Consider the following 20,717-nt stretch of genomic DNA (forward strand, 5'->3'; position numbering starts at 1 on the left):
GTGGCGGCGTTCTGTTTCGTTCAACAGGAGCATTACTGTATCTTCATCTCGAATGGATGTCAACCCAAGCGTAGGGAAAGAAGTCTGTCGCATTCCCCACTTTTCGCTCCGCAATACTTCAATAAAATCCGGATTGAATGTCTTTGGATTCACCAGTCAATAATGGTAAGTAAGTTGCTCGAGACGCAGATGTAGTCGGCCTTTATTATGCACAGCTCTACTCTCATCCATTCAATGTTTATCTTGGATGAACTGTAGACCCGTCTGCATCTTTGAGCAAGGACTTTAGATGTGCTTATTGGTATGTTTTTGGTTTACAGTACGGGACATGGTGAACAACGTGTACTGAATTGCTATAAAACAACAAACGAGGTCAGATTGAGATATGTGCCGCCTGTGTCTATCCATATTTCCTTTTCTCTTGCGTACGCCTCGAACGGTCCGAGGCCGAGACCGGAATGCCAGAGTTAATTAGGGCTGACCGTTGAATACCCATGAGCCGAGACACCGCGAGCAGAACCAAAAACCCCCCCCAAAAAAGATAAAGTAACGCCTGGAGAACCACACCAAATCCAATGCTAGATGACCACAGATATAGAAGGTTTGCAGGAGATGAGAACCAGGAGTAGAAAGACGGAAGCTCATACTCCTGCAAGACCCTCCTCTTCTTGTCCACCCGATCCCAACATAGAGGACGGTTTCCGTCCTGCCCCGTATACCATCTCCATCAATTTGGCCTTTTGTCGCTCGCGGACGGATCGGAGGTAGTCGTATGTACCCTCCAGACCCTTGATCTGACCGTCGATGACGGCTTCGACGGGGCCGAGCATGCGTCCGGCTGCGGAGCTCCCAGCTCCAGTGCCGCTGCCGTCGACCGTCCCCATGAAACTGACAGAATCATTGCGGCGCACAAGTGGGCTCACGAGCTTGCGACGTAAAGTCTCCAGGTTGACTTTGAGCGTGAGCAGACGGCCGCGGTGATCAACGAGGAGGTGTTTATTGGCGACGGTTCGACTGCGCACGTTCGCAAGTAGTTTCTTGTTCTTTTCGTATTTGCGGACGGCGACGGCATCGGGTCCTAGCACGCGTGTCCAGAGGGAGCTGAGCATTTCGCCCTCTGCACGTTCCTGGGCGTCGGATTCGCGGACGACTGTGCGTTGCAGATTCAGGAACTGGCGGTCGATTGATTCGAAGAGAGCGAAGAGGGCCGTTGAGTGGGTGAGTTCACTGTTGATGGACTCCTCGAGCACGGAGAGGAATTCGGCGAATGTCCGAGTGAGAGTGGCCCGCGTGCGTTGTGCTGATGTTGGCCCGAGAACAGCCATCACCAGGTGTCCGAGTGTAGTTGTTTCAGCGGTAGCAATTCCACCTCCCACATCCGTAGTACGCTCCAATGCTCCGAGACGCGAAAGCATGTTGTGCATGTTGTCGAAGACAATAGTCGGGAGGGTACTTGGTGGTTGCGCGGATAGGGTTTCCAGCTCGCGCTTGGCCCAGTCCATCACAATCAGAATCGAGTCGATGTCTGAATCGACGTTGGCGAAGAACCGTGTCAACTCGAGAGAGAGCGACTTGAGTGAGTCGGACAGCTCATCTAGCTGGCGCACGATGATAGGTGCGCTGGTCATGTTAGTACCGCGCACCGATTCGCTCAAGTCCCAGACGGCCACTCCGGTCTCTTGGAGAGTGCCAATCTGCTGGACGCCATTTTCAGAGTAGTAGATCAGCGGCTCAAAAGAGCGCGCGAAGCCCGAAAGCTTAACCAGATCCGGTATCGATTGCGGCAGACCGGGGAGTAGCAATGCGCGCATAAACGCAACGGAGACCAGCATAATGAGAACGGACAGGGTAGTGTTGGACTTTGAACTAGTCATGCGATCAAACTTGCTGCGCAGGTAACCAAAGATGGCAGCAATGGGCTCGCGATGTTGAACTTCGGCACGCACGGCAAATCGAATGTCTTCAAGTCATGCGCAAGAACAAGTTAGTGCTTCTGTGCATGTAGAGAAGGGCTTGTACCCAGGTCAGACAATGCCTACAGTTACTCAAGTTCTCCGGTCCAAACCCCGTCCCGTCGTCCTCGGGGCTGTTGCGAATCACGCCATTACCCTGCACAGGTCGCGGGCTGGGAGATCGTCCTGTCTGCGGGGTTCCCGGGCCCATGGGTAGAGGTACATTGGCCGCGACTGCGACATCGCCCGAGTCAGCATCTTCCTGGGCTTTTCCCTTGCCAGGGCCCTCGAGCGCATCCTCATACTGGGGACTAGGCTCGCGCGACACAGAAGGCGACAGGCTTAGGCCGACAGTGGGCTTCAACTCTAAGCGCTCGTGGAGGTTTCCCCGGCGCAAGTAGGGCTGGTGACGGTACCAGCCGCTGCCCTGGACATAATCATGTTGGCGCAAACCGGGCGGCGACCAGCGGTCACCAGCGGGATCATCGATCTCACCGTCCGATTCTTCAGACCGAAAGCCGGAGTGCTGAGACGGCATTCCGAAGAGCGGGGAGCGGTGCGCATTGCTGTTGTTCTCAAAGTCCTCAAGCGAAGCATCCAGCGACGGATGGTCGTCGAAGACGTTGTCCAGCTCGTCCAACATGGCGGACGGCGTCTTGCGATGCTGGCGCTTCCAAGCGGGGGCAATTTCGCAGCGACGCAGCGCACCGGGGCTTACGATCGCTGTCCTTGGTGGTTCAATGGCTGGAATCAGGGCGGTTAGTGCAAGCGCCCTGCAAAGATCTCATGCGACAGTTGATACTGGGGATTGCTGCGCGGTTAGAAGAGCGTAGAGGATAGTCAAATCGACCCCGCGCGCTAAAATGCGATGCGATAGGATGCAATGTGACGCGAGTAGTTTCGGAGGGGGTGTGAGGACCCGGGAAATGCGATATCAGTGTATATTCGAGTTCTGGGACCGTCGCGATCGAGCATCACGATGTGGAACAGGACCAGAAACGAGGATCTTGCAGAGTTAAAGAAGAGCAGACGCTCGAGATGTGAGGACTCGCATCTCGAGAGGAGGCTGGGCCAATCAGCCCGAGTCATGCGTGCCAGGCAGGACGAAGTCACTGGAAGTACATCCTTGTACTGCACATACAACGTAAGTGGAGGAGAGACCTGGGTGTACCCGCCCCCGGTGCCTGACCGCCATTGTGGCCCAATCGATGTCTCCCCCGCTGAAACACATTCCTCCGTTTTTGGCCTGTTGCCAACCCCTGTGTCCTCCATCGGTTCATACGTCTACGATTCAATCACCGATCCAGTCACCGATCGACAGCCCTGTCTACTGGTGGTCAGTACCTGCATGCCTGGCTGCAGCCACTACACTACGCCCCCGTGAAGAAAAGGAATGAAAGAGTAGAGAAAAGATTCCAAATCTATTGCGGATCAACCATGATAATCTCCGATAAAAGTACATGCCCGGTCCCTCGGATGCCCGGAAATCAGCCCACGGCTCAACCGAATCCCAGACGTCTATCATTCCACGGGACGGGGTGTGAGAACGAGAACGAAATGCCGTGGGGGAATAAAACATCAGGTCGTTTATGCGGTAGCCTCCTTGAGGTAGCTGTGACGAAGGTATTAGCGGGCGATCTTGCATCTGGAATTTCGGTTGTAGAGGAACATACGTGATAAGGTCGTTGCGTTCCTTGCCCTTCTTCAGGCCACCGAAGGCCATCTTGGTGCCGGGAATGAACTTCTTGGGGTTCTCGAGGTACTTGAACTGTAGAGAAGACAGGATTAGCACGCCGTTGCGATCATCCACTCGGAGATGTGCTTCTTACCAGAGTGTCCTCCTCCCAGGTGACGCCGGCACCCTTGTTGGCGTCGGTGTAGGAGTAGCCCTCGACCTCACCGGTCTTACGGCCGAACAGACCGTGCAGCTTGGGGCCGACCTTGTTGGCACCGTCGGCCTCGACGGAGTGGCACTGAGCGCAGCGGGTCTGGAGGTTCTGTTAATTTTCTTGGTCGTGTCAAGATCGCGACGAGAGTAGCTTACCTGGAAGAGCTTGGCACCCTTGGCAGAGTCACCTGTATCGTAGATCGTATTAGCCAGCCGTTCGGCTTCGGCTTTGGCCTCCTGGGCTGCCTCCATGTCCCAGGCTACGTGCAGGAAAACCGATGGATTCCAGCGCGTCTAGGGTCGTCATGGTGGCGGGCGGAGGTGGATTCTGAGACAGAGTATCTGTGGATATGCAATTGCAGTGGTTGCGAGAGCGTCGAAGGTTTGAAGGTTGAAGCGAGTTGAGAGTCGCGAGCGAGGACAGCGCAAAGGAGAGGAAGAGCGCTGGAAAGAGCCGTTGCTCACAATGAGGCCAGTCGCAATTGAGCTCAACTCGGAATTGTCTCATTCACGTCTTCCATATCCTTCCGATCATCTCGCGACACCGCAATGCCATCCCCAGGCTCTCCAGACCCCGACCTCCAGGGGGAGAAGGCAAGAAGGGGAGGTGGTAACGTACCGGGAGCGAAAGAAGCGTCCTTGCCCATTGTGAATGTGGAGGTGTAATTAAAGGTGAATTAAAGAGAATAAGACAGCTGTACAGACTTCGGGTCAGAGGGAAGAAAACGAGAGCAAGATTTTCCCGCGTTTTTGTACCTGCGAACCCGTCGGCTCCCGTGACACGCCCCCGGCCAATCAGGGATCGGGTAATTGCCTCAAGCGGGCGCAACCGGGTTCCTCGGTGAGTCTCTGCTTTACCTTCTTTCCTGTTTTCTACTTGGATACAGCTTGCGTGGTTGCGTTGGTGATTCCGGGGGGATTTCTTCCATTCGCCCCTGTTCCTATGCTATGCCATTGCCCAACTTGTCCCCGGACCGTCGGGATGACAGCCACTAACCTTACCGTACCGATCCCTGTTCAGCCCATGATCTCATCCCGTCATCATCGCTGTGTTCGCCTTCCAATAGGCATGGCCGGAACACCTTGAACTGTCTACCACTGGTTTCCCCGGTTATTGCCAGAACACCCGCGTCTCTATCCCACGCCCCTTGTTGCGCGCGTCCCCTTACCCCCTTAAGAACTGGAGAAGCGCCTCTCCCGGTCCACCGCGGCTTCGAAATCCATCCACTTTCATTCGCCCGCCTTTGCTCCGCAGTACCGGATTGGATCCGATGCCGTGGGTCCTGAGCCACCGCCGTTGATACTGCGTCAGTTGTTTTTGCCCTCCAATTGAACTATGATGCGTGTGCTAGCCGACTGTGCTGGTCTGAATGTTCACGCGGAGCCATTGTGGAGTGCTCAATGGCATTATTCGTTACACAACCGTAGAGAGTATTATAGAAATCGAAAACTAGGTAGGTACCAAAGCGTAGGTACCAAAGCCCTAGGTATGCGACACGGCCAGTTTTCGTCGGCCGAAAACTTCTTTTTTTTTGCCGGGAATGCAAAAGCCGATTGCAGGCGCCTTTTTACGCGGCCCGAGAAACTTCCAAGACTGTCGATCTGGGTCACGTGAGGTCCGAGAAAACCCCGTTCGGGGAAAACACTGGCAGTACCGTAGATACGTTGAGGTAGAGATCAGCTATCACCACAACGTCTGGTGTAACATCTCGCCCACTATGCCACCCCCAACAATTCCTCCATTTCTCCTCCCTCGAGGCCTCCCCACGGCCCGAACCTTGCGGATCCTGCAGCATCCGCAACGCGCTATCAGCAGCGCCCGCTGCTTCACCTCCACCACCCCAGCTTCAGCCAAGAAGACCGACAAGAGCCGCACCCTAGGCCAGCCAGACAAGTTCCGCCCACCGTCGCACCCGGCGCGGCTCGTCAACCCAACGCGCACCTCGCCCTCAGGCCAGCCCATCAACTATGGCCCCCGGTTGACAGAGGAGCAGCGCTCGGAGCAAAAGCGCAAGCAATATCCCAACATGTTCCCGCCAGAGGGAACGGTGATGTTCAAATTCCTGACGAGTCGATGGATCCATGTGTGGATTTCCTTGAGCATCCTCACCTCCATGGCAGTCTTTGTCTTCTCTACAAACTTCAAGGCCAATTCACCCTTCGCCCATCTCCTTCCGTCTTGGTCTGGCCTCTTCTCTCATCCCATTGCTACGGTCTCGCAGTTCTTGCAGGTCTGGCGTATGGACGTGCAGCATAACTCGCTTCGCGTGCGCGAGCAGCGTCATCGCCGTATTGAGGATGCTGAGAAGCGGAGGCAGTATCGTGTTGCGCATGGGCTTGAGGAGCCTAATGAGCAAGAAAAGAAGGAGGAGGTCAAGGATGACCAGTCGCCTATTGCGGCTGAGAAGGGCGATGGGGAGTTTGTGGATTGGGAGGGGAAGAAGAAGCCTGTTAAGAAGTGGCTTGGTATCTGGTGAGGGTCGCCGTGAGGTATATTGCTTGCAAGATGGTTTCGATCTCGGAACGAAAGTTACATGTGTGGATATGGACAATGCATTGTATATTAGATCTTTCATGTGGAGCGCATTTACACTCCGATGTTTCATGATCATGAATCGCCTCTCTGGTATTTTGCGATATGGTATAGAGCTTGAGCCTCAAAGCTCGGACATTGACACAGTAGATCATACTACCTCGACACCCTCCAATCCCTCAAGCACCTCTTCACCCACACCACCCTTTTTCAGGACCGTCTTGACCATATTCGCAACAACGCTGCGCTTGACTCCGCCCCGGCGAGGGCGCCACACGCCCGACACTTCCTCCTCGCCGGTAGTCTGGCTCAAAACAATCTCCTCGGCAGGCGTAGCGCCCATCATATTCACATTCTCGGAGTTTGGGATACCCGGCTGCGTAAGTCGAGACGGGGGATCGATGGTGCGTATCGAAAGCAATTTCAAGCCCTCGCCCTCATCACGGGCTATGGAAATGGCGAGCACGGCATCCGCAACGGCAATTTCTTCCCGGTTCGGATCGAAGATGACATTGTCGCCTACCGAGATGACGAGAAGTGTCACCGGCGGGCGGACATGTTGTGAAGGGGACTTTCTCAGCGCAGTCGAAGAGCGCGGGTAAAGGTACTCCGCAACAGCCCAGTCATCGTCGAAGAAAGGATCCTCCTCACCCTGGGACTTGATCTTGGGGAGCTTGGTAGACAAAAGAGCAAGATGAGTAGTAAGAGAAAGAAGTGGGAGAGGGTATGACAAAGGTTGAGAAAGAAGAAGGACCTAGCAGGCAGTTAGTTCACCATGTCCTCGTAAACTTCAAGGAAGGCCCCACTCACATCAATGTACAACCGCCAATGCCAGCGTTTATTAATAACCAGTCTCCCCTTGAGGCCGCCAGCCATACCGCTCGCATCGGCACCAACAGACCCAACCAACGACTCGCGCATCATCTCAGACAAGAAAACAGGCAGCGCATCATCATCGCGGAAACCAGGGATCTCAATGGACATCTGCACCCAAGATCCATGTCCCGAAACAGCAGCCGATCCTTCCTGGCCCTCGCGGTCCTCGTTGGAACCGAATTCATTCCGCGCGTCGAGGGTATCTGCCGACAATGTCGTCTTTTCGACCTCTGCCTTGACACCGACGATGGCCTGCGTGCCGTCTGCGAAGCCAATGCGTGCGCTGCCGTTTGTACCGGGCAGGATGTTGGTTTCGGCGGTTAAGGGTCGGAATTGAGTAGGTGAGCGGCCGTCGGGGCGAATGGGGCTTTGGGGGAGGGAGAGGGAGGTGTAGAGGTAGGAGAGCTCGGCGGGGGAGAGGTGTGGGGTTTGAGAAGCCGATGAGGCCTGCCTTTGGTTGGACATGGCGGGTATGGAGGGGTGTGCTCAGCGCTTGGAGAAAGTAGAGGAGCGACTTGCGATAGTAGCTTTGTTAAAGTTGAAATCGGCAGTTTCGAATGCTGAGAGTAACCAGCGATCCAGCGTTTTGGAGAAACTATTCCAGCCTGACCTGAGGCTGGGTCTCGAATGCAGAAATAGCACCAGTCAAGCGCCGGTGACTAAGGTTGAGTAAAAATCAATTGCGGAAAAAAAAGTGAGGAAGAAGAGCATGCTCAATTGGGAAATCTTGATGGCCGCCGGATTATTATTGTTCCGGGTGAATCTCTACAAACGCCAGCTCACCATACGTCAAGTCAACTTTGAAAAGACTGAAGAAGTAATGATCTACTGAAACAAAATGATGTATCAAATCAGAATTATGCATGTAAATATGTATGTAGTCGGCGCATCGCCGTGAGCTGTGCTATATTACAATTGGAGACTGGACCAGCCAGCCTATGAGACCTCGCAGTAAAGATAATACATGAAAGAGCGAACAGGGAGCTTGGAAGAAGATGCGGGAGTCGATAGGAAAAGATAGACAGGACGGTAGCCAGACAATGTACAAGAGGGGGACAAGTATATAAACAAAGGAAAATGAAGCGCCATGTTCATATAAAATGTGTAGATGCCAGTTGAAAAGGGAATGGTATGTAGATGCGGCTTGCGCATGGTGGTATCAAAGTAAGAAAGGACTCTGTTGCAACGCCCCCTTCAAAAATGATCAGACAAGTGCAAGGACTCCAGGGATTGTCCGAGGGAAAAAATAACAAGGGTGCGAGGCCGGCTTCATCTATCAAGGGCCTATGGGGTATGAATGTTGAAAATGGGGGAAATGATGAAAAGATGAAAGGGGCAAAAATCCGATGCCCAGGAAATCAAAACCAGAACGACCAGACCTTGAGAAAAGAAAACCCATACGCCTATCTCGGTTTTTATCCGTTTTTCGCGCAATTTCGCCAGATTTTGTAGCTTCCCGGCTCAGGAGAGAGTGTGGTGGTATGCATTTTTCAGAGTCGTTGTAGAGAACGATCCTTATTTAGATGTAGTCGGATCCGGAAGAGAAGTACTGAGTGGACGCCTTTTGATTCCACTCAGACTCCTCGTACGGAGGAGTCGGCCATTGACGGTTCGAGTTTGCGTCCGTCTTGGCCGCAACCTGCTTGATGGGCGTCTCGAAGTAGCCATCAGCCTTGGCCGTGGGTGAAGGAGTGGGATACGGGCTCGGCAGTGCGCGCGAGTTGTCCGTCTGCCGATGACCCACACTAGTAGGCTGGCCAGCCAGCGACTGGGTAAGTGCCAGGCGTCTGGCCGCTGTGTGGGTTGAGTGCAGGACCTCGTCGAGCAGTTCATCCTCCTCCTCCGGTGTTTCGTAACGGTGAACCGGGTGAGAGGTCATTTGCATTGCGCGCCGGGTTCGGCTGGAGATGGGGCCCGGGTTGGTGCTGGTGATCTGAGGCATCGATTGGCGCTTGGTGATGCTGCCCTCGGCACCGGCGTTCAAGTGCACGGGAACATTGTGCGTGGACGAATCCAAAGCGTACTTCACGCTCTGGAGAGCTTTGTCAAGCTCGCTCAAGTCAGAATGCGGCTTCGGTTCGTTCACATTAGCACCGTCCAAAGCGATCGAGGAGCGGTTCGACCATGGAATGCAACCTGCATTAGCCTCGACATCATCGCTCGGTGCCGCAGCTTGGTTGCGACCGGACAGCCTGCGAGCGCGCTTGCGCAGATGCGAGAAGAAGCTCTCCTTGGTGGTTGGTGTGATGTAACCAGAACCGTTCAGCATCCTCTCAGCTTCCTGGCGGTGGATGTCCGAGTAGTGGTTGCCATTGGAGTTGACAGACAGTTGACGACCGATCTTTTTGCTCGTCTTGGCCGCATCGGATTCGGCATACTTCGACGCGTCGCTGTGCGCCACGGTTGCATTGGCTTGGGCCGTGACCGCGTTGGAGAGAGGAGAAACAGGGCGAATAGAAGGCAAAATTGGCATCGGAGCACCGTTGGCCCACGTGGCACGCTTGGTGTTTGCTGGCCGAGCTTTGGCAGGCGGGATTTCAGGGACGGTGCTGTATGAGACGGCGGGCGGTCTGGTTGGGCTGTCGTTCTCGATGCCGGGGACGGGGCTTTCAGATCGACCAATCAAGGATCTGCGGAACCAAGAAGGCTTTGAGGACAGATTGGGAGAGTCGTTAGGAGAAAGAGTGGGAGACTTGAAGCTCTTTTCGGATTGTTTACGGCCCAGCAACCGCGACGAGGTGGAAGACTTGGGTCGCAGCGGATCAACCGCCTCGGCGAAGTACTCATGATTCAAAGCCTGGGTAGAAGTCGGACGGTTCTTAGGGTCCCACATCAGACACCAAGTGACAAACTCGGTGAGAGCTGCCGGCCAATGTGTCGGGGGGAGAACAGAGTCCATGGAGTGTGGCGCCATCTTGGGGAAGGTGAAGCCCAGCTTATGCGCCAATCGTGACCCTTCGCGCCATTCACCACCACCAATCTTGGAACCAGACTTGTTGTACCAGTTACCGGGGCTGCCCATAATCTCACAGACGCGCCAAACCTGATCAACCTCATTACCTCCGGGGAACAGAGGCTTCAGAGTAGCGATCTCCACTGCCATCGCACCGATGGCCCACATATCCACGGGAGCTGAGTATTCCCCAGCCCGAAGAAGCACTTCAGGGGCGCGGTACCAGCGCGTCGAAACGTAGGTCGTGTATGGTTGCTTAGAGTGAGTCTCGCGAGCGAGACCAAAGTCGGCAATCTTCACGGTATATGTAGGGGGAGTAGAGGGGGGAGTAACGAGGTTGGAGTAGCGGCTGAAGGTCGAGTCATTGGGGGCAGAGGTCGACACCAGGATGTTCTCGGGTTTGATGTCGCGGTGGAAGAAGTGGTGGGCGTGGATGTGGTCCAATCCGGACAGGATTTGGTATAGGATGCTCTTGACATGCTTGCCTTCGAAGTACTTGTGGTCACGGGCCTTCATCAACTGATACAGGTTGCCGTCCATGTACTCCATGCAGATGTGCAGTTTGCGGGAAAGAGGGTCGAGGAAGATGTCGAGAGCGGGGACAAGATGGGGATGAATGGGGAGTGTCCGCAGGAAGATGACCTCACGAAGCTCCAAGCATGGCTGCAACGAGTCGAAGGTCTTTTTCATTGTTTTAATCGCGACCTTGATCATGTTCATGTTAGTTGAAGGTAAGCCTAGCCGGTGACGTATGTCACATACCATCGATCCTCGCCGCGCGATATGAGATCCAGCGGTCCGTACACGTGCAACAGCAACGCTACCGAAGCTCCCATCGCCAACTTCCTTCATCACCTGGAAACGTTCTTCGAGAGTCGCCATTGATGTTTGAGCCCTCCTGGAGGGAGCCTCGTATGTGACGGTCATGGTGTGCGTCTCTTCGGATCTGCCAGCAGAAGAAGAGCGGTGGATTCTATTGTCGGTCAGCGGCCAGACTCAAGACGACGCGCCCTGCAGCCAATCTCACATTAGGTAGAGGGGGTTCAAGCTTTCCCACAGTAGCTGGAGGGAAGTATTCAATCGAGGCAGATGCTCATCATCCGGAAGTGCGGGTTATAGCAGGTAGGGAGTTTCCCGAGTAAGGAGTGACGGAATAGTTGGAAGGAGATTATAGGGATGTACAGAGGGGAGGGGGAGGGGGAGAGATCATGGATCCAAAAGAACGGGCACAATGCAATAAAAAGGAATTCAACCCAGAATAGGAGGGGACCCGTTCTAGGTGTGGGAACCGTTGATCGGAGGCCGAGGAGGAAACCCCTGACGCGCTGACAGCTCGACCTCCCAGACGGGGCCGTGGAGACGGTAAATTAACCCCGTTAAGACGATGCAGATCAGTCCACCGGACTAAATGGGCCTGGATAAATGGGCCCGGACGCAGTCACCTGGGCAATGAACAGGAGTATAATGTGGGTAGATTGAGGGGAAAATGGAGCAGGAAAAGGAGAAAGGGGAGGCGCGAATGATAAATGTGAAATGCGACAAGCGAAATGGGTTATATGCGCGGACACGAGGGCAGACGGGGGAGTGGGAAAGCGAACGCATCCACCGATGGGGTCATGACGGTGTAAAATACGTCCAGAAATACCACGCTTTTTTAATTTGTTTTTACCTTAGGGTCGAAGCGTTCCCTCTCTTGTTTTTCGGCCAACAAAATAAAGGGCAGCTCCCGCGTCATCCAATGGGACGCTACGAGCGGGACGGGAGCCGGGTTCCTGAAGTTTCTTACGCTCCTCCGTACAGAGTAAACACCTACGGTAAACACGCTAAGACTGGAGGCTAGACACTACCTTTCGCCCCCGTTCTAGACACAGCGAAACCAAAAGGCAAAAGCAAAGAAAATCACTCATTTCATTCACCGTTCTTTTAGGTACTACAGAGTACCAAGGACTGGATTTAAATCGAGCAGCTTCTCTGGCTATTATAAGTTACCTGTGCATGACTGCACGGCGCCTAAATAATTGAGAGGTTGGGCATACAATTATTATTCGTGGCCTGTAGGGGGTCGCCCACGCAGCCCTAGCCGTAGCCTTCTTGGGGCGCGGCCGCCCCGTTAGGAGGTTGGGCCGCTCCCCAGGTAATTTATTCCGTCTCTCCTCTCCCGAATGGCGTTCATGAACTCTTGCAAATGACGTTGTAAAATCCCGGCCAATTCATCTAATCTCTGGGCCCATCTATCATTTTGTTGTCCATCCGACACGTCACTTTCGTAGGGCTAGGGCTTTAACAGGCTTGACAGACTTGACAGGCTTGACGGGACAGGACCCGACGTTTCAACAGCAAGGAGGATCCTGCTTGTGACGCTGCCTGTTATGTCATGTCCTACATCGGTTTCGGTCGTCGCAAGGATGGCATCTCTACGCATCCCCCTGTCTCAGTCCGGTTTATTGACTTGGTTGACCGGGCACCGCGTCTCGCCACATGATCTCCAAGGACCCGAACCATCCTTCCAGTGCGGGCCTCCGGCTGGACCCGAATAGCTGGTCGTGACCAGATGGAGATTAGGTTCGGATAGACGGATGCGTTCGCATAGGGTCTCTCGAGTAAGCTCAAGCCGGTGCTATGGGGTCCCAATATCAAGTACCAGTGTCCCGAGGTGGCTATAGGTTGTCCGGACAGCCTCACCGATTGGGAACGGCGCATGATTCAGTCGCTAGGATGGGCCTCCCCGTTTATTTGTTGCGTCTCGTCTCATCTCCGATCGCTTTCCAAATTAGTCTTCGGTGCCTGTGCCGTGGGTTTCGTCCTGACGGGCGATCAAAATCCCTGAATCCCTGGTCGCGGGCCTTCTCCACTGGGAATCCGCGACGGTGGAAATGTTACGATGGAAGATCCTGTCGATCAGGGAGCACCCGATTGTTTGGATGGATGGAATTGATGGAGTTGATTCTACACGTCACGGGGAGATCACAATATGTACGAATGCAATCGAGTAAATACCTGCAGCATCGTGGTAGAACATACCTGTCTGACCCGACGAACCCTGGGGCGGCCGTTTGGCCCGTTCCAAAATTGCGTGGACCCCCCAATATTGGCTAATTGGAACTCGGGATTCCCCCTTCTTACCCCTCTCGAGACCTTTAGTTAGGTCATATCCAACGCAAACCAGTGCATCCGCATCCTGCGCAGGATGTAGGAGCAGCTGGAGGTGTTCGCCTCCCCCTTCCCCCCTCTGCAGGAAGACCGAGTCCCTGGGTGGGAACGTGGCCCTTACCGAGAGCAAACACAGTCTCCCATTAATTACCAGTGGAGCCCATCTTCGAGTTGAAAAAGCAAGAGTCCAATCACGACTTCCCTGCCGCCAGTTCCGAGTGGACAAGAGAAGCTTGGGCATCATCACAGGAAAATGAGACGTGGAGTGTCCGTACACGGTGTGTACTCCGTACAGCGTGTACACGATACCGATGGAGTACACGTCTCCGTGGCACCCTTTCATGCATTGTGGGAGTGGTGGGGTGTACTCCGCGGGTGCTGGATACGATAGCCTCGCGCCATCCCAATGAAGATCATCAAAATACCATAGTGCGATGGAGCCGGCTACGCGCCAACAATACCATTGGTGGGGTTGATGGTGCCGTATGACTGGAGAGCACGAAGTGGACTCTGATTCACTGGGCCTTCCCCTCCTGGTTTACTCATTCAATTTGAGCACCTTCTTGGTGGAACCGAGGGCTTGCTAATGCACTTAGTTGAAGCCTGGTGAATTCGGGGGACGACGGATTCTCCACCGCGTGGACCTCGTCCAGGCCCGTCCCTCGTACCCGAGAGGCCGTGGCCATGGTAGCGTTGCGTAAGGGAAGATCGCCCCCCTTTCTTGCCACCAGCCATTTGCCAAAGGATTTCGAGCTAATTGACCGTTGCCAATGTGCCGGGGCGAGCCGGCCCCTTCCTCAGGCCTTCGAGAAGGTCAGCAAATTATGATTGCTCACTAGGGCACTCGCCTAAAAATTGGGGATAATATTCCTCAATCGAAATAGCTCCAAGGCCGAGGGTGTCGAAGGTGCAAGGCGGACACACGCCCCTCTCTGCCTCCTGCCTTTCTTACTCCATTTCCCGATCTCCCCAGGGCCCATCTCACAGCCAGGGCTCCGCCTTTCGAAAGTTTCCGACTTCGCACCGGCCACTCGTCAGGATCAGACTGCTGGCTGGTGTGAACTCTCCGGACTAAACCAGTGCTAACCCCGACCCACAGTAGACGCCGAACATAAGTGTGGCCCCTCTCTACTCAGGACACAAGGAGTATCAGGATGCGTATCAGTGTGGCAAAACGTGCCCCTTTTCGCACATCGATCGTCCCACGGATTATGCTAGATCCAGTGCTGATGACATTTAGTGCCCGGGAAACAGCACGCGGCACTAAACAGTACTCGGAACACTGGGTCTCCCCTGGGGTAGCGGCCCACCGTCACTGGAGTAACGTGTCCTTCAATTCGACGCTTTAGCGTTTCCGGAAGGTCGCAGCCGTGGTCCTATGGGGTTGCCTATGAAGGATGCGCGGCTTTAGCTGCGCCGACGGGCACGTTCGTCCATCTATTTCGATCATGCCATGGCCTTGGCTAGTCTACTCCTGGCAAGTTTTGGGTTGCAAACCCCTGATCGAAGGTCTCGGGAATTTTTCTGGAAGTCTGTCACTCCCGGACTCCGTTCCTATCAGCCAATAATTTCCGTCCCAGGGGACATTCTAGGTTTGAGTTAGCATTGTCCCGTGTCTCCGGCGTGCATTAGGGCGTCGGGTGGGAGTTGGTTCGGCTACCGTGTGAACATCGTCATTTCCTTGTAGCTACCCCTCAAGCCCCAGCTTGCCTTAACTTTGTTGAACTCAATTCTGCTTTGAGACACTAGACGTTTTTCATGCCAGAGGCATGATTCAATCAGAATCCATGGAGGTTTTATCCACTGGCAAGGATTTCGATGGCGAATTTTGCTCTTGTTTACTTATTGAGGTAGGCATTTTGTTGGCTGCCTAGGTGCAAAGCCAAAAGCCTAGTCTAGAGGCTCAAGTTGGATGCTGTATCACAGCGAGTTAGAAACAGAAACATGGACATATACGAACCGTCCCTCGAGCCATCTCAGCTAAAGTCCAAGGTTCCAGGGTGAAATCGTTGAATTTAAAATGCAACTTACTGTTTCTTGCAACATGTCCGGGGTTTCCCTGCATGTCAGTCATCTTTCTCAGGGGCCATTGTCTGTACACATGCTTCAATGCAGGCCCCCCGGACTGGGCTAAACTTATACCTCCCACTAAAAGGAACAAATTGGGCTACACGGCCCTGGAGGGGTTTGCAAGGTCTTAATTTCAAAAACATATATCACACTTTCCAGGGCGTAAAAGTTACCCATAGACCTATGGGACCCTATCGTCCCAACAACTGTGCTGATATACAATGACAGCAATATGGCCTCACAGGTAGATCAAAAATAATTCAAACCATACATAAAGCATACACAGGCGCTTGTTAATACAAGGTCATTGTCTGATACTAATCCAGCATGTTTCCGTAATTCCGCCAGTGTTGTTTTTCGTGGCCGGAGAACCAACCGTCTTGATGTCAGTGGATATCGTTTAATCAAAGGTCCAATGCTAGCCCAGTAGTACGGCGGGCATCTAGACGTCCATGCACCTCTTGAGCACTGTCCTGCTTAATGAGCATCCCATATTAACTATGTGTTTCTTTCTCTTGGATGCAAATGCGCTATGCATGATTCAAACAATTTCTAGTTGCTTACAAGAAGGAGACTAATTGCACATCCCTGCATGGCAGCCTTCATTTGTTTCATTTGTTTCAATTGTTTCATTTGTTTCAATTGTTTCATTTGTTTCATTTGTTTCATTTGTTTCAGATGATCCAGGCCTCGGGGAAAGGCCGTTCTCATCTTGAAACCCATATGAAAGGTTCGGGAGTGTGGAAGCAGTCATCTCGGCATCTAGTAATTCACATGTAGTAATAAGAAGAGGAAGAACCTGAATGAGAGTGTATTAACTGTATTTAGGAGCCATTGTCGCAGAAAGGCAGGGTCCGCTGTTGATCACGTCCCAGACCCGCGTGCCATGGGCGCAGCCTTACCCTCGGCGTCTCATGCCGTTTTATTTGCTCCTTCCTCGTTAAACTTCACCTTATGTTAGCTTTCTGCTCTCAACCGCTTATCGAGATCAACTTCTCGGGCTAGAGCCGAGGCACCATGTCGCCGCGCCGGCAGCGCCCTCCCACCCGCAAAGAGATGGAGGGTTCTTGGAAGGCCAGGTCGATGTAAGTCTGCCCGCCTTGCAAGCTTTGTATCCATCTGGGTTCTGTGTTGACAAGTAATCAGCGAACTGGAGAGGACGAAGACGCTCGAGTTACTTAGAGAATCGGTGGGTATCAGATCTTAAATGTCGTCGTCGACCTAATGCAACTGGGATCGTCTGTTGGTTCTGCGAGAGGAGGCTGCCCCGAGACCTTTTTGGGGAGCGTCAACTGCTTAAGTGCTGCCACACGCTCGAAAAACACGGCGTGGAATATCTGAATGATGAGCAGGCCGCCAAGTGTAGAGACTGTGCCTATGAAAATCCTCTGCACAGGTAAAGAAGTCACCCGCGGAGCTCTCCAAGTCTTAGGCCAAGCATAGCCAGCCTGCATGTATGCATTGTTCTGTCTGCTTGGCAAGATTCCTGGGCCTATGGTGGGTGCTAATGAACTCTTGAGCATTATAGCTCTGCATCAAATGCATCGATTCGCATTTGGAAAAAGAGCCACGTGATGACCAAGGTAGAATGATGGACGGCAACAGGGCGATGCCCTGTCTGAATCTGGCTGATTTCGCGGAGTTGGAGCCCGCAACCAGATCGGCTCAGATTGAAGGAATCAAGGGAATGACCGTCGAGGAAGCACGGGTAAGCCACTCTCTATCTAAACAAGTCATATGACTCAAGTGGTGCTAACAGATATAACAGATCTAATCGATCAAGATGCTCCAGCATGAGAAGAGCGGCGGCGCAATCGCGAAGCCTAGCCAAATGTCAATCAACCTCAGCCCGACGTTGCTCAGATTGGTCGCTGGCAGTGAAACGTCAATGGTCCAAGTTCAGGGTGAGTTTGCCTGAACATCCGACATGACGATGAGCGCTGATGAGGTGATAGAACGATCCAGAGCGACTTGGAACGTACCCAGGACAACTCTCGTCCCCAGATTCCACGCACGAAATCTCACGTCAACGAATCAACTGGGAAGATCTGGGACATGGTCGACTTTCTAATCCTGGGGGGTGTCAGCAATCGGGCGTTCCATTCAGGAGACATCGATTCTCTCGTGATATTCTTATAGATCTTTGATTCCTTTTTACATTTCTTCTCGCGGCAATGGATAATGCGCATCATGTGGCGTTGGATCATGCTCGTGAGAATTGCCGGATGGACTTGGCACGGACATGAGGTTCGCAAAAGGTTCCACGGTTCGACACGATGACATCGTCGGTTCCGCCTCCACGTTCCACATTTGCACATTCCGCCCTTCCACGTTTGCAACATCTATGTTTAGATGATCCAGGCGCATGTTCTGAACCATCTGAGACTAGGAATCTACAAGTTCCAAAAATAACTTCCACGCTAGAGATGGATAGGTTTCAATAGCGTCTCCGGACTTGCCACTGACCAAAAGACCCTTTAGACCGAAATTTAGCCTACGCCTTCGATAAATTGACCCTTTCAATAGCGCAGGAAACGGAATAGGCCACAAAAACAATGTACTTTAGCGCGGAAAAGAGCCCCAGCATCATCCGGTAAATCTCTTCAATGCCAGCTGTCGGATCGGCAACCTTCCTTGCATGAAAGGCGTCCTGCATGAGATTCGAAACGTGGTTCTACCGATCTTGATAGGCGCCCGGGTATCGCAATCGCTGCAGACATTGCATGGAAGAGACGGCGAACCCATAGATTGGGCGACGATCATGACGCTCCGGCTGAAGTGCAATATGACAGCCTGATAGTGTGGGCCTGTGGCACTTTAATATATTAAATGCGCCACACCGCGAATGAACAGACAGCTGTGACGTCGAATGGGCCCTACCCCTCGTTGTTCTCGAGTATCTGTTTTGCTTCTGTTTCTGTCGCCCCCAATGTTGGCAAACCCAGTGACGCCAACGTTTTGATCGCCACCTTCCCCACAGCCCCTCATCGTCTCACAATTTCTCTGCCTTCCTAAACCCACCAACTTTTTCTTCTTTTTTGGTCTACCTTGTAGCATTTGAACAGACAGCTTACAGCTTCAAACTTCGAGGCAGAGGGAGACAGAGAGCCAGTCCGCAGCTCGTCTCTCGGCCCAACCATGGCTTACGGCGGGTATCATCAAAGCCCCAATCCTTATCCGATGGGCAACGTGAACACCGAACCCAGTGACTCTCACGGCTATTCGGCCGCACCTCCCTACCCGTCGCATTTTGAGTCCGATCGTACCAATATGCCACAGCCTCAGATGCCGACCGCATCGCCGGCCCCGAACATGGAGCCATATACCCAGTCCCCGTATGCGCAAAGCACGGAGAATCTTAACGACGCCGTCAGCTCCGCGGTCCACAATAATGTCTCTACACCGTCCTACCTATCTCCCGATGTTCTGTCGCAGATCACAGCGACTGTTATCCAGCAGCTGAAAGCGTCCGGTCTGGATAGCATCCAAGGATCCGCCCCGGCTTCTGTTCCCCCTCCACGATCGCAGTCGCAGCAGCCCCCATATTCAGCGACGGAGTACCCATCCCGACCACACTCCGAATCCCCACCAACTGCGCAAAGAAGTGGATCAGTACCTACGCCAAATCCCATGTCGAACAGCTATGATCCCTCGACATATCCAATCCCCTCGGGTGACTCTCGACCAAACCCTAAGCAGACTCCAGATACCTTTTCTCGCAGACATGATTCGATTTCCAGTCATGGTAGTCACAAAGCGGATGTCACCCGCCCCAAGCCCCCATCACGAGATGCGACGGCTATGGAAATGACTACACTGGAGAGGATTTGGGGGAAGCTGTTCGAGGATGGAAAGCCGACTGAGAGGCTTGGTCAGTTTTTGCGCGGAATTGCAATGCACTTGGTAAACTTAGCTCCAAAGGCATGACTTTCCTGCGTCCATGTGGCTAATATATTGTCCAGATTGAGGATTACCCGCCCAGCAACACTCTTGTCATTGTCCCAGACAAGCTGCAGAAGTTCTATGCGGATACAAGCGTGTCCTGGGATCCTTATCCATGGCAAGGTTGGTGGACACTGCACACACTATAAACGACGATCTTCCTGACATCATGTAGATATTTTCGATGACCGCACGTCCTCGATCTCCAGACTCTTCCGTGATGTAAAAGCGCAGCATCACCTCGTTCAAACGGAAGATCTCAAAGAGCGACCGGATATTCCGGGCTTGACTCCCAAAGGATTCGAGATATGGGTCACTTTAATGATCCAAGCGAATCCGGACCGTGAATATGAGCGGTTACAAAAGGCAGTGCTGAATATGCCAATCAGCAATCCGGACGATAAGAAAGAACGGTTTCCCAAGGAAATTCCACGCCGACTCTTCCCCGAAGTTGCGGATATCAGGTTGAGAGAGGAAGTTGAGGAGCACATCATGAAACACTGCGGCGTCGACCTCCCACGTATCACCGAAGAGGAGCGTTCCCAGGCGACACGCTCGAGGATGTCGCCCGCCTCCGCTGCATCGTCTACTGAACGGTCCCGGTCATACGAGCGAGGACGACCACCGCCATCCGCCTCATCAACATCAGCCGTGATCGACGATGAGGACGAACCAATCCCTCCAGCTCCCATTGAGCGCGAAAGAAAGCCATATAGTGCTCAACCTGGTGGTGGCAAGAAGTACGATGGGCCGGGCCACAAGAAAGAACCGAGCCACACTCGCAGCCATACAGGGTCTTTCTCCACGAGCCGACCACCCGATATCCCAAGACCGTCGGACAACCTCGACCGAGAATCACTATATGGCCGCTCTGGATCTGGCCCTGCTCCTGCTCGTCGGTTTTCCAGGAGCTCGCGCAGCTCGTCACGGGGCATGGGCCACGAATACAGGCACTCGGAAGGTGATCTGTTGGATCGTGAACGTGTCCCCAGATACAACGGGGTGTCTGCACAAGATTTGTATATGGAGTCCCCGACTTCTATGTTACCCGAGGAGGATAGTCGGAGGTACAGAGACCAAAAACCACACCGGGGTAGCCGGGCCCCCGAGGACGAGTACTACCGCGGTATGTTGGGTGGACAAGGTGGTGGCTCCAAGTATTATCACTGATAATCTTGTATGTTTGGCGTTTGCTCTCTGGAGTATTGTGTTTACCTAGCTCGGCGTTCCGTATGGCATGAAGATACCTCCTGGTTTGACGAATGACGATGTCTCATGTCCGATCGTTTCAAATACATATTGTTTCTAACCTTGCACACCAAAAGTTGTTTGTCTGATTTCAACCAGTATCAT

General features: G+C 53.3%; 7 protein-coding genes across 7 annotated transcripts; 3 read left to right on the forward strand and 4 right to left on the reverse strand.

The window, feature by feature from the left end:
* Nucleotides 1-641: 641 nt before the first annotated feature.
* Nucleotides 642-2,595, reverse strand: N7498_009544 (uncharacterized protein; the record flags this gene model as incomplete). Its single annotated transcript, XM_058456600.1, has 2 exons — nt 642-1,960; nt 2,040-2,595. 2 exons carry the CDS (start codon nt 2,593-2,595, stop codon nt 642-644), a joined length of 1,875 nt encoding a protein of 624 aa, XP_058303499.1.
* Nucleotides 2,596-3,539: 944 nt separating this feature from the next.
* On the reverse strand, nt 3,540-4,487 carry N7498_009545 (c-type cytochrome; the record flags this gene model as incomplete). Its single annotated transcript, XM_058456601.1, has 5 exons — nt 3,540-3,564; nt 3,626-3,720; nt 3,782-3,940; nt 3,997-4,028; nt 4,460-4,487. The coding sequence occupies 5 exons, from the start codon at nt 4,485-4,487 to the stop codon at nt 3,540-3,542; spliced, it is 339 nt and encodes a 112-aa protein (XP_058303500.1).
* A 1,058-nt stretch (nt 4,488-5,545) lies between these two features.
* On the forward strand, nt 5,546-6,317 carry N7498_009546 (uncharacterized protein; the record flags this gene model as incomplete). Its single annotated transcript, XM_058456602.1, has 1 exon — nt 5,546-6,317. The coding sequence occupies exon 1, from the start codon at nt 5,559-5,561 to the stop codon at nt 6,315-6,317; it is 759 nt and encodes a 252-aa protein (XP_058303501.1). The 5' UTR covers nt 5,546-5,558.
* Nucleotides 6,318-6,530: 213 nt separating this feature from the next.
* On the reverse strand, nt 6,531-7,714 carry N7498_009547 (exosome non-catalytic core subunit RRP42; the record flags this gene model as incomplete). The annotated part of the gene is made up of 2 exons (XM_058456603.1): nt 6,531-7,127; nt 7,184-7,714. Coding segments are annotated over 2 exons (1,128 nt in total), but the record flags the coding sequence as incomplete, so codon positions are not given.
* Nucleotides 7,715-8,768: 1,054 nt separating this feature from the next.
* Nucleotides 8,769-11,129, reverse strand: N7498_009548 (serine/threonine-protein kinase; the record flags this gene model as incomplete). The annotated part of the gene is made up of 2 exons (XM_058456604.1): nt 8,769-10,907; nt 10,965-11,129. 2 exons carry the CDS (start codon nt 11,127-11,129, stop codon nt 8,769-8,771), a joined length of 2,304 nt encoding a protein of 767 aa, XP_058303503.1.
* Nucleotides 11,130-16,439: 5,310 nt separating this feature from the next.
* N7498_009549 (uncharacterized protein) lies at nt 16,440-17,561 on the forward strand (the record flags this gene model as incomplete). The annotated part of the gene is made up of 5 exons (XM_058456605.1): nt 16,440-16,507; nt 16,569-16,611; nt 16,951-17,130; nt 17,206-17,330; nt 17,378-17,561. The coding sequence occupies 5 exons, from the start codon at nt 16,440-16,442 to the stop codon at nt 17,559-17,561; spliced, it is 600 nt and encodes a 199-aa protein (XP_058303504.1).
* Nucleotides 17,562-18,602: 1,041 nt separating this feature from the next.
* Nucleotides 18,603-20,534, forward strand: N7498_009550 (uncharacterized protein; the record flags this gene model as incomplete). The annotated part of the gene is made up of 3 exons (XM_058456606.1): nt 18,603-19,325; nt 19,385-19,487; nt 19,540-20,534. 3 exons carry the CDS (start codon nt 18,603-18,605, stop codon nt 20,532-20,534), a joined length of 1,821 nt encoding a protein of 606 aa, XP_058303505.1.
* Nucleotides 20,535-20,717: the final 183 nt, after the last annotated feature.

This window comes from Penicillium cinerascens (assembly GCF_028974065.1).
Source record: "Penicillium cinerascens strain IBT 15544 chromosome Unknown scaffold_4_segment0_segment1, whole genome shotgun sequence".
Lineage (NCBI taxonomy): Eukaryota > Fungi > Ascomycota > Eurotiomycetes > Eurotiales > Aspergillaceae > Penicillium > Penicillium cinerascens.